Below are 14,511 nucleotides of genomic sequence, written 5' to 3' on the forward strand. Positions count from 1 at the left end.
TACTGAGGTAGTATGGGCTGAGGTTAGAAATAGGAAAGGAGAGGTAACCCTGTTGGGAATTTTCTATAGGCCTCTGAAAAGTTCCAGAGATGTCGAGGAAAGGATTGCAAAGGTGATTCTGGATAGTTGTTATGGGGGACTTTAACTTTCCAAATACTGACTGGAAACGCTATAGTTTGAGTACTTTAGAGGGATCAGTTTTTGTCCAATGTGTGCAGGAGTGTTTCCTGACACAGTATGTAGATAGGCCAACAACAGGCAAGGCCGCATTGGATTTGGTACTGATAATGAACCAGGTCAGGTGTTAGATGTGGAGGGAGGTGAGCAGTTTGGTGTTAGTGACCTCAATTCGGTTACATTTACTTTAGCGATGGAAAAGGACAGGTATATACCGCAGGGCAAGAGTTATAGCTGGGGGAAAGGAAATTATGATGCAATTAGGTGAGATTTAGGATGCATAGGATGGACACAATTGAAATGTGGAGCTTGTTCAAGGAACAGCTACTGCGTGTCCTTTAAGTATATACCTGTCAGGCAGGGAGGAAGTGGTTGAGTGCGTGTAGGAAAAGATCTGGTCATTCCTCCAATCCCTGGAGGCACAAGGGAGTTCACAACTCAGTACTTGTTAGTGATTGGGTTTTGCTGTTAATTACATCCAGGACTGAACACTGTTCATTGTGGTCTGTCCTGTTAATGTTAATAAACTGCATCCCAGTTACATACATTAATATTCATCCAAAAATTCAAATAAATCAGCTGTACATAAAAAAAAGGCTTGTTACAATCCTTAAAACAAAGCAGTAGCTTTTAACGAGCTCTCCCTGTCCTCTGTCTTCTCTGTCCTCATCTCCAACAAGTGTGAGTAGTTTATGGGGCTTCTTTGTCACTAAGCTTGAGACAATCCCATCAGCTTCCTTCCCCTCCCTTCTAATGCAGTGAGATAAACTGTTTTTCAAATTCGTCCTCGTCTGAACTCTGTACCCACATCTTTCAACAGTTCCTCTCCCATTTCCCCTAAGTGCTCATCTTGTCCATGAGTCCCAGCACCTGCTCCATCGACCGCATTCTGCTGAACTGCTGTTTACCCATCCTGATGGTCAGTGACATTTTCCATGCTGTTCTCTCTCAACTTCCGTTGCTGTGACATCTCCCGTCTCTTCTCTTGTGTCAGTCTAATTGCAACTGAACTTCCTCATTCCTGTCTTTCCCCCTCAGACTATTCCAAAACTATCCAACCCTTCTCACCCTCCAGCCATAGTAAATCCAGAATATGGTGCTGTTTTTAGAAGTTACCATGGGATGTGACAAAGGCTGTATTTGTTGCTCGTCCTGATTGTACTTGAACTGAATTTCTTGCTTAGTCATTTCAGAGGGCAGTCCAGAGAGAAATTAAGAAGAGACAAACATGTTTGAGTTTTGTGTATGTAAATGTTCTCCTTCTAATCTGGATTTAGCATCTCCACTGATTATTCATGAAGTCTCCCCACTCCCTCCGCCACCTCCATTACCCTCCAGAATAAGCCATTTCTCTGGAGTCCTGGAGCCCATATAACCTCCTTGCTCCTGCAGCAGCAGCCATTGTGTATGTGCTAATTGAGAACAACACGGTGCATGCATGAACTCCTCCTGTTGTGAGGATAGATCACATTCTTATTGACTGTTAATGCCGGGTAAGATAGCCACCATTGAAAGATGTTATTTTGGATAAGTCAGCATGTTTTGTGATTTCATTTCCTTTGGGAGAAAACTGGAGCACCCGGAGGAAATCTGTGTAGACACAGGGAGAATGTACAAACTCCACACAGATAATCACTCAAGGCCGGAATTGAACCTGAGTCCCTGGCACTGTGAGACAGCAGTGCCAATCACTGTGTTTGGCTATGCTAAATTGCTCCTTAGTGTTAAAGGGATGTCAGGCGGATTAGTAGAGTTAATAGGTGGGGTTAACCGGGATAGGGCCTGGGTGGGACTGTTGGTGCAGGTCTGATGGGCTGAAAGGCTTCCTTCTGCACTGTTGGGATTCTATGATTAAAAACAGTCACCCACTTGGGATCTTAGCTCCTCAGTATCACGTGATGACACTCAGATATATATCTTTGGTGGTTGGGAATTCCAGTTCTTGGGCCCTGCATGCATGAACTGGCCAAGAAGTGGCTGCACTTGCACAATTTGTGGCCTTTGAGTTCTTGAGATCTCAATTCCCCCTATAGAGTTGTCCAAGGAAAAGTTGTCCAAGAACAATGCAAAGCACTGACGTGATCATTCAGCAGCATTTTGTGTCCAAGAAGTAGAACAGGAGATGAGAGCAGGAAGAAAAGCTTGAAGATCTAAAAAGGCAGCCAAAGGTTGGTGACTCCATGCTGTGGGCTGTAACAATCACAGGGACCTGTTTGGAACAGTGTTGTTCTACTTGGCAAGGGTAAGATTGGACAATTTGTTTGTAAAGGTGAGGCTTGGAAATTCGTGGGAAACGAATCTTCAAATGAGACATTGCAACTCTGCAAGGCTTGCTATTGTGGAAGCTGTATGAGTGCAAGCAACTTTTGGAGAGAAATCAAAGGAAATGTCTTCACGTGAGATTTGAAACCCTCTTGAGGATGAAGATGATTGAGGGAGAATCAAAATGTGACCATCATCTGGATGGGGTGTTAAATCCATGGAATTTGCTTTATGAAATGTGTCATTCACTTTATTCTGGAGTGTGTCTGATCCGAGTTCACCTGTGAATTTCCACATATCTCTTTCTTACTCTGAATATTGGATTATAAGATAGATATTGTATGTTGTTTTACCTTCCTGAATTTGTAAAAATATTGTTGGGATAAAGGAATAGCGAGTGTGAATCATATTTTCATGTTTGTAATTAGATCTTTCCAACCTTTTGGGCTGGCACAAGGTTGTTCATTTTTTAATAAATGTTTTATTTGTGTTAAAAGTTCAACAGTAGACTCCTGTGAATTTACTCAATAACTTTCTTCCACAACTCCAAACAAAGTTGGGATCTACCAATCCAGGTTTTGATGTATTATTGTCACATGTATTAGAATTAAGAAAAATTGTTTCTTGTGCACTCTGCAAAGCATACCATTCGTAAAGAAGAGTAAAGGAGAGAGTGCAGAATGTGGAAACTAGAGTAAAAGATAGAAATAGAGGGTATGCAGGATTCAGCTTGCAAGAGGCTGCCATGCTCTGGATTCCAATTGGTCCAACGTAAACTCACTGAGATCGTAATAAGAACTCCTGTCACAGTTTAAGCATTTAAACCATCTCTTGTCATTGGAAACCTGCCATTGGGAATTTAGGTGGGACTTTAGAGACAGTTTGTCCTGGTGCGCTAGTGGAAGGGAGGGAAGCAGCAGAGACAGCTGATAGGATTGTCTCAATCTTAGTGATAAAGAAGTTCTGTGAGCTTCTCACACACATTGTTGGAGGGGAAGATGGAGGAGACAGGAGAGAGACCTTCAACAAGTACAGGAAAATACAAATACGATACGCATTTGTGTATTTGCTGATGTCTCAATGGGTGGGTGTAACAAAGTGAATCCCATCCCACAATGTGAACTCACAGGTGTGCTGAGTAACTGAACCCAGTGACAAACACTGTGCCACCATGCCAACCTTAAAGCTAGTGCAGGAAATAGTGCTAGATTTCCTTCCTCAAGGATGTTACTGAATCGGATGGATTTTTAAAATAATTAATGATGACTGAATGGCTGACATCTTGAGATTGGTTTTGCATTCGCGATTTTAATAATTGTGTTTAACTGAACCTTTTTCCACAGAACACAAGCATTTATAGTCCAGTGACTTTAACACTGTGAAATTGTCTCTTTCAGTTTGTGAACACGTTGATGGGTTATCATGTTCCCAGCACTTTTATAACATTTCCCACAGTCTGGACAGTTAAAAGGTTTCTCATGACTGTGAACTTGCTGATGTCTCAGCAGGATGGATGACTGAGTGAATCCCTTCCCACACTGGGAACAGGTGAACGGTCTCTCATCAGTGTGAAGCCGCTGATGTCTCAACAGGTATCGTGATTGAGTGAATCCCTTGCCACACTCGGAGCAGGTGAATACTCTGTCCTTGTTGTGAACTTGCCGGTGTCTCAGCAAAGTAGATAACTGAATGAATCCCTTACCACACTCGGAGCAGGTGAACGGTCTTTCCCCAGTGTGAGTGCGCTGATGCACAGTGAGGTCACCTGATTGCCTGAACCCACTCCCACAGTGAGAGCATCTGAATGGTCTCTCATCAGTGTGAGTGCGCTGGTGTATAGTGAGAGCAGATGATGTCTTGAACCCAGTCCCACAGTGGGTGCATGTGTACGGTCTCGCATCAGTGTGAACAAGTTGATGGGATATTAGTTCTCTGGCACCTTTACAGCCCTTCCCACAATCTGAACATTTAAAAGGTCTCTCATCAGTGTGAACTCGCTGGTGTGCCTGCAGCTTAGTTGATTGAGTGAATCCCTTCCCACACTCGGAGCAGGTGTATGGTCTGTCCCCAGTGTGAACTCTCTGGTGTTTCAGCAGGTTAGATGATCGAGTGAATCCCTTCCCACACGTGGAGCAGGTGAACGGTCTGTCTCCAGTGTGACTTCTCTGGTGTCTTTGTAAATTGGATGATTCAGTAAATCCTATCCCACACTGGGAGCAGATGAATGGCCTCTCCCCAGTGTGAATTCGCTGGTGCACAGTTAATTGGGATGATTGCCTGAACCCAGACCCACAGTGAGAACATCTAAATGGTCTTTCGTCAGTGTGAACACGTTGATGGGACGTCAGTTCCCCAGAACTTTTACAGCACTTCCCGCAGTCTGGGCATTTAAAAGGTCTCTCACCACTATGAACTCGCTGGTGTCTCACAAGGTGGGATAACTGAGTGAATCCCTTTCCACACTCGGAGCAGGTGAACGGCCTCTCCCCAGAATGACTACGTTGATGCTTTTCCAGGTCGGATGGGTAATTGAATCTCTTCCCACAGTCCCCACATCTCCATGGTTTTACCCCAGTGTCACTGCAGTTATGTCCTGCCAGGTCAGATGATCGGCTGAAGCCTCGTCCACACATGCAACATGTGTATGGTTTCTCACTGCTGTGAATGGGGCTTTTTCCTTCCATGTTCATAATCCAGTGACATTTAGATGTTAATGAATCGAGTGACTCTGTCAATTGTGATGTTCGGTTTCAGTTTCCAACTGCAACTCCTCCCCTGCTACTGCCCTATGAAATTAATTCAAAACAGAAAATAAAAGGGAGTGAGAGAAAGAATCTATGTAAACACAAAGGCAGTTGGTGAAATTGAGCTGAATGAATCTGGTAATTTGTGGAGCCTGCACAAGGGAAAAGTGAACATGAAAGCTGCTGCATTGCAAAAGGCAAGCAATCATCTGGGCCTACACCACATGTTGATCTCTGTCACAGGAGAGAGAGAGAGATATACATTGATAATGAGAGGTAGGCATTACAGAGGTAAAAAGAGGAAGATCCCATATATCTATAAATCAATGAATTCTTTGTCACATTCTCCCAAAACCCTGGCATTCACCCGCTAAAAAAATCAGGGTGTCAGGTATAGGTGAACACAGTTACCTCCAGATACCCTCCCAGTCATAGAATCATCACAGAATCTGTACAGTGCAGAAGGAAGCCATTCAGCCTGCACCAGTAATAATCCGACCCATGCCCTATCCCTGTAATCCCTCGTATTTACCCTACTAATCCCCCTGATGTCCCCCTAACCCTAAGGAACAACTTAGCATAGCCAATCAACCTAACCCTCACGTTTTTGGACTGTGGGAGGAAACCGGAGCTGCCAGAGCAAAATCACAGACACAGGGAGAATGTGCAAATTCCACATAGACAGTCACCCAAGCCGGGAATCGAACCAGGTCCCTCATGCTGTGAGGCAGCAGTGCTTGCCACTGTGCTGCCCAAAGTCACACATGTTTCTTACATCCAGTGCTGGATGAATAGAAATTTCCTCCACTTGAATATCTCAGACTAAAGTCATTATCTTCAGTCCCCGCAACAAACTCCATTCTTCGGCCCTGGGAAAGGAGAGGAATGCAATCACAGGTATGATGAGTGAACAAGAATTGGAGTGAGTAAGCACATGGGCAGCAGAGTTTTGGATGGCCTCAAGCATACAGGAAGGGTGAATGTGGGTCGCTGGCCGAGAATGCTTTACGATACTCAACTCATCTTGGTTTTAATTGTGACTCCCAAATTGTCAACCATCTATTTGTGTAATTCTGGACCACAGGTTCTTCAAAATTTCCTCAAATCTCTCCACCTCACTTTCCTCCTTTAAGATCTTCCTTAATACTTCCCTCTGGCCTGACCAAGCTTTTGATCACCTGTCCGAATATCTCCTTATGTGGCTCAGTGTCAAATATTACTTTGTATTCATGAAATGACTTGGAAATGTTTATTATGTTCAAGGCACAATATGAGTACAAATTATAGTCACCACTTGGACATAGATTACTGTCCTGCCTCATCAATAAGACATTGTCACTCAGGTTGTGAAGCAGTTTGATGGACAAGTTGTTCCCATTCTGTCAATGCAAAGATTCAAGAACATTGCCACCGATAAATATGGAGACTGAGCATGCGCCCTATTTCACATTGCCCCGCATAAACATGGCGTAGGCACTTTGCTTCACATTGTCCGCTGGAAACCCGGGCCTCCCACAGGGAAAATCAGCAAAGCTGCTCTGTGCAAATGCGTGAGCGTGAAATTTGTTTTTGGGAGTGTGCGATTTACTCCAAACAGTTACGAACCTCTCCGTCCACCCACCAATCGTAACGTTTCTTCTTTCCAATATTTTAATCCACTTACCCAATTCTCAGCATCACCCCATCGCCATTACTCACACTGCGCATGCTCCAACACCAGCCCCGCCCCTCATTCACTCCGAGTGGTTGGAGGAACGATCCCTCCCGTTCTGTTCTCCAGCTCCACCCCCTCTCTTCCTATTGGTCCGGAACTGCTGTCAATCAGCCGGGCATTCTGAGGTGTCAGTGTGTCTCAGAGAGCGCAGACAGAGTGAGATGGACAAAGAGGGAGAGTTTACCTGAGTCACATTCACATTGTATTGTATTTGTAACTTTAATGTATTGTATTTGTAACTTTGAGAAGAGCTGCTTCAATTCTGTGACAGAGACAGAAATCTTATTGCAGGATTCAAACATGGACTTTTTTATTCATTCATGGGATATGGGCGTCCCTGCCCTTGAGAAGGTGGTGGCGAGCTGCCTTCTTGAATCGCTGCAGTCCATGTTCTGTGGGTTGACCCACAATGTCATTGGAACATACAAAACGTAGAACTGTACAGCACAGTACAGGCCCTTCGGCTCTCGATGTTGTGCCGAGCTATGTCCAAACCCAAGATCAAGCTATCCCACTCCCTATCAATCTGGAGTGCTCCAAGTGTCTATCCAATAACTGCTTGAAAGTTCCTAAAGTGTCCAACTCCACTATCACAGCAGGCAGTCCATTCCACACCACAACCACACTCTGAGTGAAGAATCTACTCATGATGTGGGTATGCCGGCGTTGGACTGGCGTAAACACAGTAAAAAGTCTGACAACACCAGGTTTTAGTCCAACCTATTTATTTGATAATATACTCACAAGAATCTACCTCAGACATCCCTCCTTTATCTCCCATCATGAACCTTATAGTTATAATTAGGGAGGGAATTCCAGGATTTTGACCCAGCAACTGCAAAGGAACAGTTATATTTCTAAATCAGGATGATGGGTAGCTTGGAGGGGAACTTGTAGGTAGTGGTGTTCCCATTTATCTGTTGCCCTTGTCCTTCTAGATAAAAATGGTAATGAATTTGGAGGGTGCTGTCTAAGGATGTTTGGTGAATTGTGGCAGCAGTGCATCTTATAGATAGTACACACTTCCAGGAAAGGTGGGAGATGAGCAGGACATGGGAGAGGAGAAGGTAGTTGGCAATTGGACATCGAAGGGATGGGGGGGTCCGGAGCAGGGATATTGAGTCAAGGTTTTTTCTGAGAAGGGGACAATGTTTACAGATCATCAATGAAGGATTTGAAAGAGAGAGAGAACCATTAAAAATGTCAGTGAACAAGGTGATGTTGGGTAGATTAGTTTATACTGGGGAAAAAGTCAATGGAGCAGGAGATGGGTCTCATGGAGACCCAAGAGAGAGGGCATGAATGAAGAAGGAAAATAAAGATGTAGGTTCGCAGCTCAGGGGATGATACTAGAGACAGTTTTTCCAGGGGCTAGTGGAAGGGATAAAAACAGTAAAGTTTATTTATTAGTCACAAATAGGTTAATATTAACACTGTAATCAAGACTGTGAAAATCCCCTAGTCGTCACTTTCTGGAATGTGTTCGGGTAAACTGAGGGAGAATTTAGCATGGTGAATTCACCTAACCTGCACATCTTTGGACTGAGGAAGGAAACCAGAGCACCCAGAGGAAACCCACGCCGTCACGGGGAGAATGTGCAAACTCCACATAGATAGTGACCCAAGTCAGGAATCGAAACCAGGTCCCTGGTGCTGTGAGGCAGCAGTGTTAACCACTGTACCACCAAACAGGAGAGGAGGCTCATCAGGTTGTCTCAATTTCAGTGACAAAGAAGCTCCATGTGCTCCACACACTTGTTGGAGGTCAGGGTGAAGAAGACAGATGGAGAACCCTTCAAAATGAACAAACATGGTTCAGAGATATGAAAAAGACTTGACACACATGGTAGTGATTTAAAGCTGATTTATTAGATTTTTATTCAGAATATTAACACCTATAACTGGGCTGGAGTTGATGAACATCAGCAGAAACTGACCCCAAGGAACATGGATCCAACCTAAATGTGAATAACAGCAAAACTGAATACCTGTAGTTAGATGTGAACTCGTTGGTTTCTCAGCAGGGCGGTTGACTGAGTGAATCCCTTCCCACAATCTGAGCAGATACACAATCTGTACCCAGTGTGAACTCGCTGGTGTACAATGACATCAGATGATGTCTTGAACTCAGACTTGAATGGTTTCTCAATGGTGTGAACAAGATACAAATACAGGCAAACAATTATAATTGCTATGACAATTTTCTTTCCACTCTTGTTCTTGCTGAGCTGTAAGTTCCTGTCCCACACTCCCTTCTTCTTGTGCTGAATTCCAAACCAATTGCAACTTCTAGTATGATTTCTTTCCTCCGCTCTCAGTTTGCTCTCTTTCTCCATTTTAGTTCTCCAGCTGCTGTCTACACAGTGAGAGTAAAATCAGTAAGCCAATTATTTTCTCCCTTGGTCACTGGGACCCTGAAGCTCCGCCCATTCTAAGCCAACCTCTCGGTTTGGGCCTCCCTCTGGGCATCGGAATATCAGCCTGGATTTAATGTTGATGTTTCTGGATGTGGATTTGAATCCACAACCTCCTGACTTAGAAATGAGAATGTAATCACTGATCCACATTGAATACCTCATCATTACTCTAGATTATTGCAGTTCTTACATCTTCAGTTACTCTCATGGACTAGTGTAAGATTTTAGCCTGGGACACTCAGATTATTCAAAAAGGGGGTTGAATTCATTAGTGATTTTCAAACATTTTATTAAGAAGCAACAGTTTAGAAATGATACATAAAACTAAACAGGCAGATAAAACACACATAACAGGTGAGAATGAGTTATTGGTCCTGGATCAGGGTGATGCTGATCTCCTTGGAATGGTTTCCTGGTCCCAGTAAAAAGTCTCACAACACCAGGTTAAAGTCCAACCAGTTTATTTGATAGTCAACCCACAAGCTTTTGGAAACACTGTTCCTTCGTCAGGAAGGAACAGTGTTTCCGAAAGCTTCTGCCGTTCACTCTCAAATAAACTGGCTGGACTTTAACCTGGTGTTGTAAGGCTTTTTACTGTGTTACCCCAGTCTAACGCGGCATCTCCACATCCGGGTCCCAGATCAGGGAGATACTGATCTCCTGGACTGGAGGCACTTGTGGTGAGATGGACAAAGTGTGAAGTTGAAGTCAGCATGAACCAATTTAAGAAGTTTTCTCTTATCTGTACTTTTTTCCTGTTCAAAAGCCTGTTTGTAAATGCTACTTTGGAAGATTTATGTCAATCACTTACTCATTTCTCCATTCGCAACGGACAGATATTCAGATAACCCCTCCTATCTGTCAGATGTCCATGAAGTCATTGTGTGTCTCATCACTTACTGGGAGATCCTGTTTAAAATTTACTCAGACAGTTTGTTTGCATCTGGGACAGGGGATCTCCTCATCCTATCAAGTTTGTCTTGTTTCAGGGACTGTGCTCGAGACATGTCCTTAACAGAGATAACAGGCCTATCCTGTGTTTGTTAACCAGCAAGCTGCTTTGGAAGCTTTGTTCATAACACAGAGAATGAACTATTTCTATAATATTCCATAAATTTCTGAAAATTTTATAAGATTGTCTAAGTCAGTGATTTCTTGTAGACCGTTACTGGGATTGAAGTTGTCTCCACTCCCATGCTGAGGGGAATTCTGTACCAGACGGGAGGGGTAACATTTTGGAACTCTCGATTTTCTACCAATTCCCATTCCCTTTCTTTCTGGTGGATAATGGAGTTATGTGTACTTACAAGTCAGTAAGAACTGTCAGTAAGGATTAATCTGCATTTTCTAACTGGAGATGTTAATCAATGGAATCTCTCAGACACTGAATTGTAGAGTTCATATCACAGATCAATTTCAGATTGAAGTTAAAGTTCAAAATCTTGTTGTAAACTGATTTCTGATAAGAGTTCCTGAATTATGGGGAAAGAGACAGCAGTTCTTAAAGAGAGACTGCAGCCCCGAGAACACAATCAGCTATAGATCCAGAATATTAAACTCCAGCCTAGTTAGAGAGATTATTAACATCAACAGAAACAAACCTTAACTATCAGAATGAACATGGTTCATTGTTGGATGTCATCAACAGCAGCAATAACAGTAGAATCCAATCCTTACAATCATTTGTGAACTCGTTGGTGTTTCAGCAGGTGCGATGACTGAGTAAATCCCTTCGCACACACAGAGCAGGTGAACGGTCTCTCCCCAGTGTGAACTCGCAGGTGAGTCAGCAGGTTAGCTGACCAACTGAATCCCTTCCCACACTGAGGGCAGATGAACGGCCTCTCCCCCGTGTGAATTCGCTGGTGTTTCAGAAGGTCAGATGACTGAGTGAATCCCTTCCCACACTCGGAGCAGATGAACGGCCTGTCTCCTGTGTGAAATCGCTGGTGTCTCAGCAGGTCAGATGACTGAGTGAATCCCTTTCCACATTCAGAGCAGATGAATGACCTCTCTCCAGTGTGAACCCGCTGGTGTGTCAGCAGGTTGGATGACTGAGTGAATCCCTTCCCACACTTGGAGCAGGTGAACGGTTTCTCCCCAGTGTGAAGTCGCTTGTGTGTCAGCAGGTTGGATGACTTAGTGAATCCTTTCCCACACACAGAGCAGATGAATGGCCTCTCTCCAGTGTGAACTCGCTGGTGTGTCAACAGGTTGGATGACTTAGTGAATCCCTTCCCACATACAGAACAGGTAAAGGGCATCTCCCTAATGTGAACTTGCTGGTGTGTCAGCAGGTTGAATCCCTGAGTGAATCTCTTTGCACAATCAGGGCAATTGAAGGGCCTCTCCCCAGCGTGAAGCCGCTGGTGGCTCAGCAGATGGGATGAGATAATGAATACCTTCCCACAATCGGGGCAAGTGGGTCTCTCCCCATTGTGCATGTGCTGATCAATTTCCAACATAGAAGAACAATTGAATTCTTTGTCACATTCCTTACATTTCCACGGTTTCTCCATGTCTTTATATCCCTCCTGTTTGGATCATCAGTTGAACCCTCATCAACACACAGAACACATATACAGTTTCTCCCTGCTGTGAACGCTGAATGATATTTTTTCAGGCTGTGTAACTGGTTAAAACTTTTTCCACAGTAGGTTTTCTGGAACGCTGTTGGATATGTGTGTGTGTGTGCGTCTCTCTCGATGCTTTTCCCGTCACGCTGATGTTTGAAATCTTTTCTCACACAGAGCAGACAAACATTCCTCCTTCCACATTTAAAGGTTGATGATATTCAGGCTCTGATTAATTGAATAATTGTCAGATCTCGCTTTGATGCTTGGTTTGTGTTTCCTTTCCATCTCATTCTCTGTAAAAGGAGTTTACAAAAGTCATCAATCCCAGGATAAAAATTCAGAACAATTAGAAATATAGAAAAGGAATAAGTTAATAGGCTCATCTTGTCCAAAACAGCCTGAGGACACCCCTCCCCTTTCCAATCACACTTTTCTGACCATAGCCCTGCAGGTTACAGCACCAAAGATCCGGGTACTTTTTGAAGGAATTTAGGGTCTCTGCCTCCACCAGCAAACTGGGCAGCAAATTCCAGAATAAAGTTCTTCTTCATGTCCCCTCTAACCTTCTGCTACTTGTTTTGAATCCATACCCCCTTCACCTATCTCAATGTCTTCTAATTTTGTACACCTCAATCAAGTTTGAGGGGTATAGCTTAGTGGTAGAGGTTTTATTTTGCAGATTAAGAGATCCTCAGTTCAAATTGGAGTCCCCCATTCAACACTGGATGAGAAGTTCTTTATAGGGCGGCATGGTGGCTAGCACTGCTGCCTCACAGTGCTGGGGACCTGGTTCAATTCCCGGCTTGGGTTCCTGTCTGTGTGGAGTTTGCACATTCTCCCCGTGTCTGCGTGGGTTTTCTCCGGGTGCTCTGGTTTCCTCCCATAGTCCAAAAGACAGGTTAGTTAGGTGCCTGGGCTATGCTGCATTCCCCCTCTGTGTACCTGAACAGACACCAGAATGGATTTTCACAGCAACTTCATTGCAGTGTTAATGTAAGCCTATTTGTCACATTAATAAATAAACTTTAAACTGATATAAATCCATATTGCCCAGTACAAAGATGGCGGCCACGCATGCGCTCTTCAGCACATTGCCATCATTAAAGATGGCGGCGCTCAACTCCGGTCTGAAATCTGAGGCCGCGCTCAATGGAAATGGGATCCTGACAACAGGGAAATACTTTTTCCCGCTTTGTGGTTTACACAACAGTTTATGAAGCCTGTCCGTCCGCCCTCCGGATCCGCCGCCCCTTCAGCCTAGCGTTTTTCCCCACTTACTTATTCCGCATCCGACAATAATGATTTTCTCCGTCGCCATTATTCTCACTGCGCATGCTCTACTCCCAGCCCGCCCCCTCGTTCACTCCGATTGGCTGGAGGACCAGCCGCTCCCACTTGGTCCTCCAGTCCCGCCCTCTCTTCCTATTGGCCCGGAACTGCCATCAATCAGCCGGGCATTGTGACGGTTTCAGATGATGGGCGGGGCCACAGACTCAGACTGACTTGCTGATGATTGGCAGCATTCTCTGTTTGGGAATCAGAGCTAGAGATGGATGGTCAGTTCCCCTGTGTCCAGGGCTGGGGGATTCACACTCATTTCCCCAGGACACACATTATCAACTTCACAAGAGAAAGCCCTCACTTCAATCCTCATTGCGAATTTTGTGTTTAAAAAATATCTAAACTGGAAGAATTTAGACATTGAGACGACAGATAAAATTTAACACAAAAAATAGGTGATGCATTTCATTTCTATAAAAAGTACAATATAGACTAAATGGCGAAAGTTTATAAGTTGCAGAGGAACAGAACAGATATAGGAAAATTTGTTATTCTTACACTTCAATCTCCTGGTAATAAAGACTGAAATGCCCATTCATCACTTTGAACACCAACGCATAACGTTCTCACCTTTCTCACAAAGTCTTTCTACTTTCCACACAAAGGCATTCTCTCCTTCCACAATGAAATCTTCTTGCACATTCTAATCTGTCTCCTCTCCATAGCTTAGTTTACCATTCAACATGCTACCATCAACTAAATGTTTGCCTCGGGCTCCAGCAAGAATTCAACTCGCGACCAATGGTTTACAAGACTAGATGCTAACCGCTGAGCTATGAAGCTAACAAGGTACCAAATTTCATAGTAAACGTATCATAATCCGTGGAGCGAAGAACAGGCTGAATTTTCTGGTTGGTGATATTTGATGACTGTGGAAGTGTCTAAGATGGAGAACAATAAGTACAAAGATGTGGCTTGAAAGCGGCAGAATTGGTGATGTATCAGATCCTTGAGTGATCTATGTTTGAACCATATGACTTTTGTTTGAGCTTATTGTTGATGTTACATCTCTGACTTTTCCAAACAAGTTCATCCAGCTGGAAGATTTACCTTGTTCCTCCCTTCACAGGCTCTGACTTGAAAATGCAGGTAATACTCAGCAGCTCTGTTAATGTTTAGTGACAAATAAGTCTGAAAGTTAAAAACTTTGGGAAATGTTTATGTCCGTTTTCAAACCAGGGAACTTCCACGTGTGAAGTGGTTGTGATAAGCACCACACTACAGAAACACGGCAATGATCAGAGGGGAAGCAAATCTGATTTACTAAAGGAGCAACTAAA

The 14,511-nt window shown here is 43.8% G+C and overlaps 1 protein-coding gene across 1 annotated transcript; it reads right to left on the minus strand.

The window, feature by feature from the left end:
- Positions 1-3,776: 3,776 nt before the first annotated feature.
- Positions 3,777-13,215, minus strand: LOC145335604 (uncharacterized). Its single transcript, XM_080181407.1, is given in 3 exon segments — positions 3,777-5,097; positions 10,992-12,183; positions 13,169-13,215. Coding segments are annotated over 2 exon segments (2,130 nt in total). The 5' UTR covers positions 11,834-12,183; positions 13,169-13,215; the 3' UTR covers positions 3,777-3,809.
- Positions 13,216-14,511: the final 1,296 nt, after the last annotated feature.

The sequence above is a fragment of the Carcharhinus amblyrhynchos genome, unplaced genomic scaffold (genome assembly GCF_965287045.1).
Source record: "Carcharhinus amblyrhynchos unplaced genomic scaffold, sCarAmb.v2.hapA scaffold_39, whole genome shotgun sequence".
NCBI lineage: Eukaryota > Metazoa > Chordata > Chondrichthyes > Carcharhiniformes > Carcharhinidae > Carcharhinus > Carcharhinus amblyrhynchos.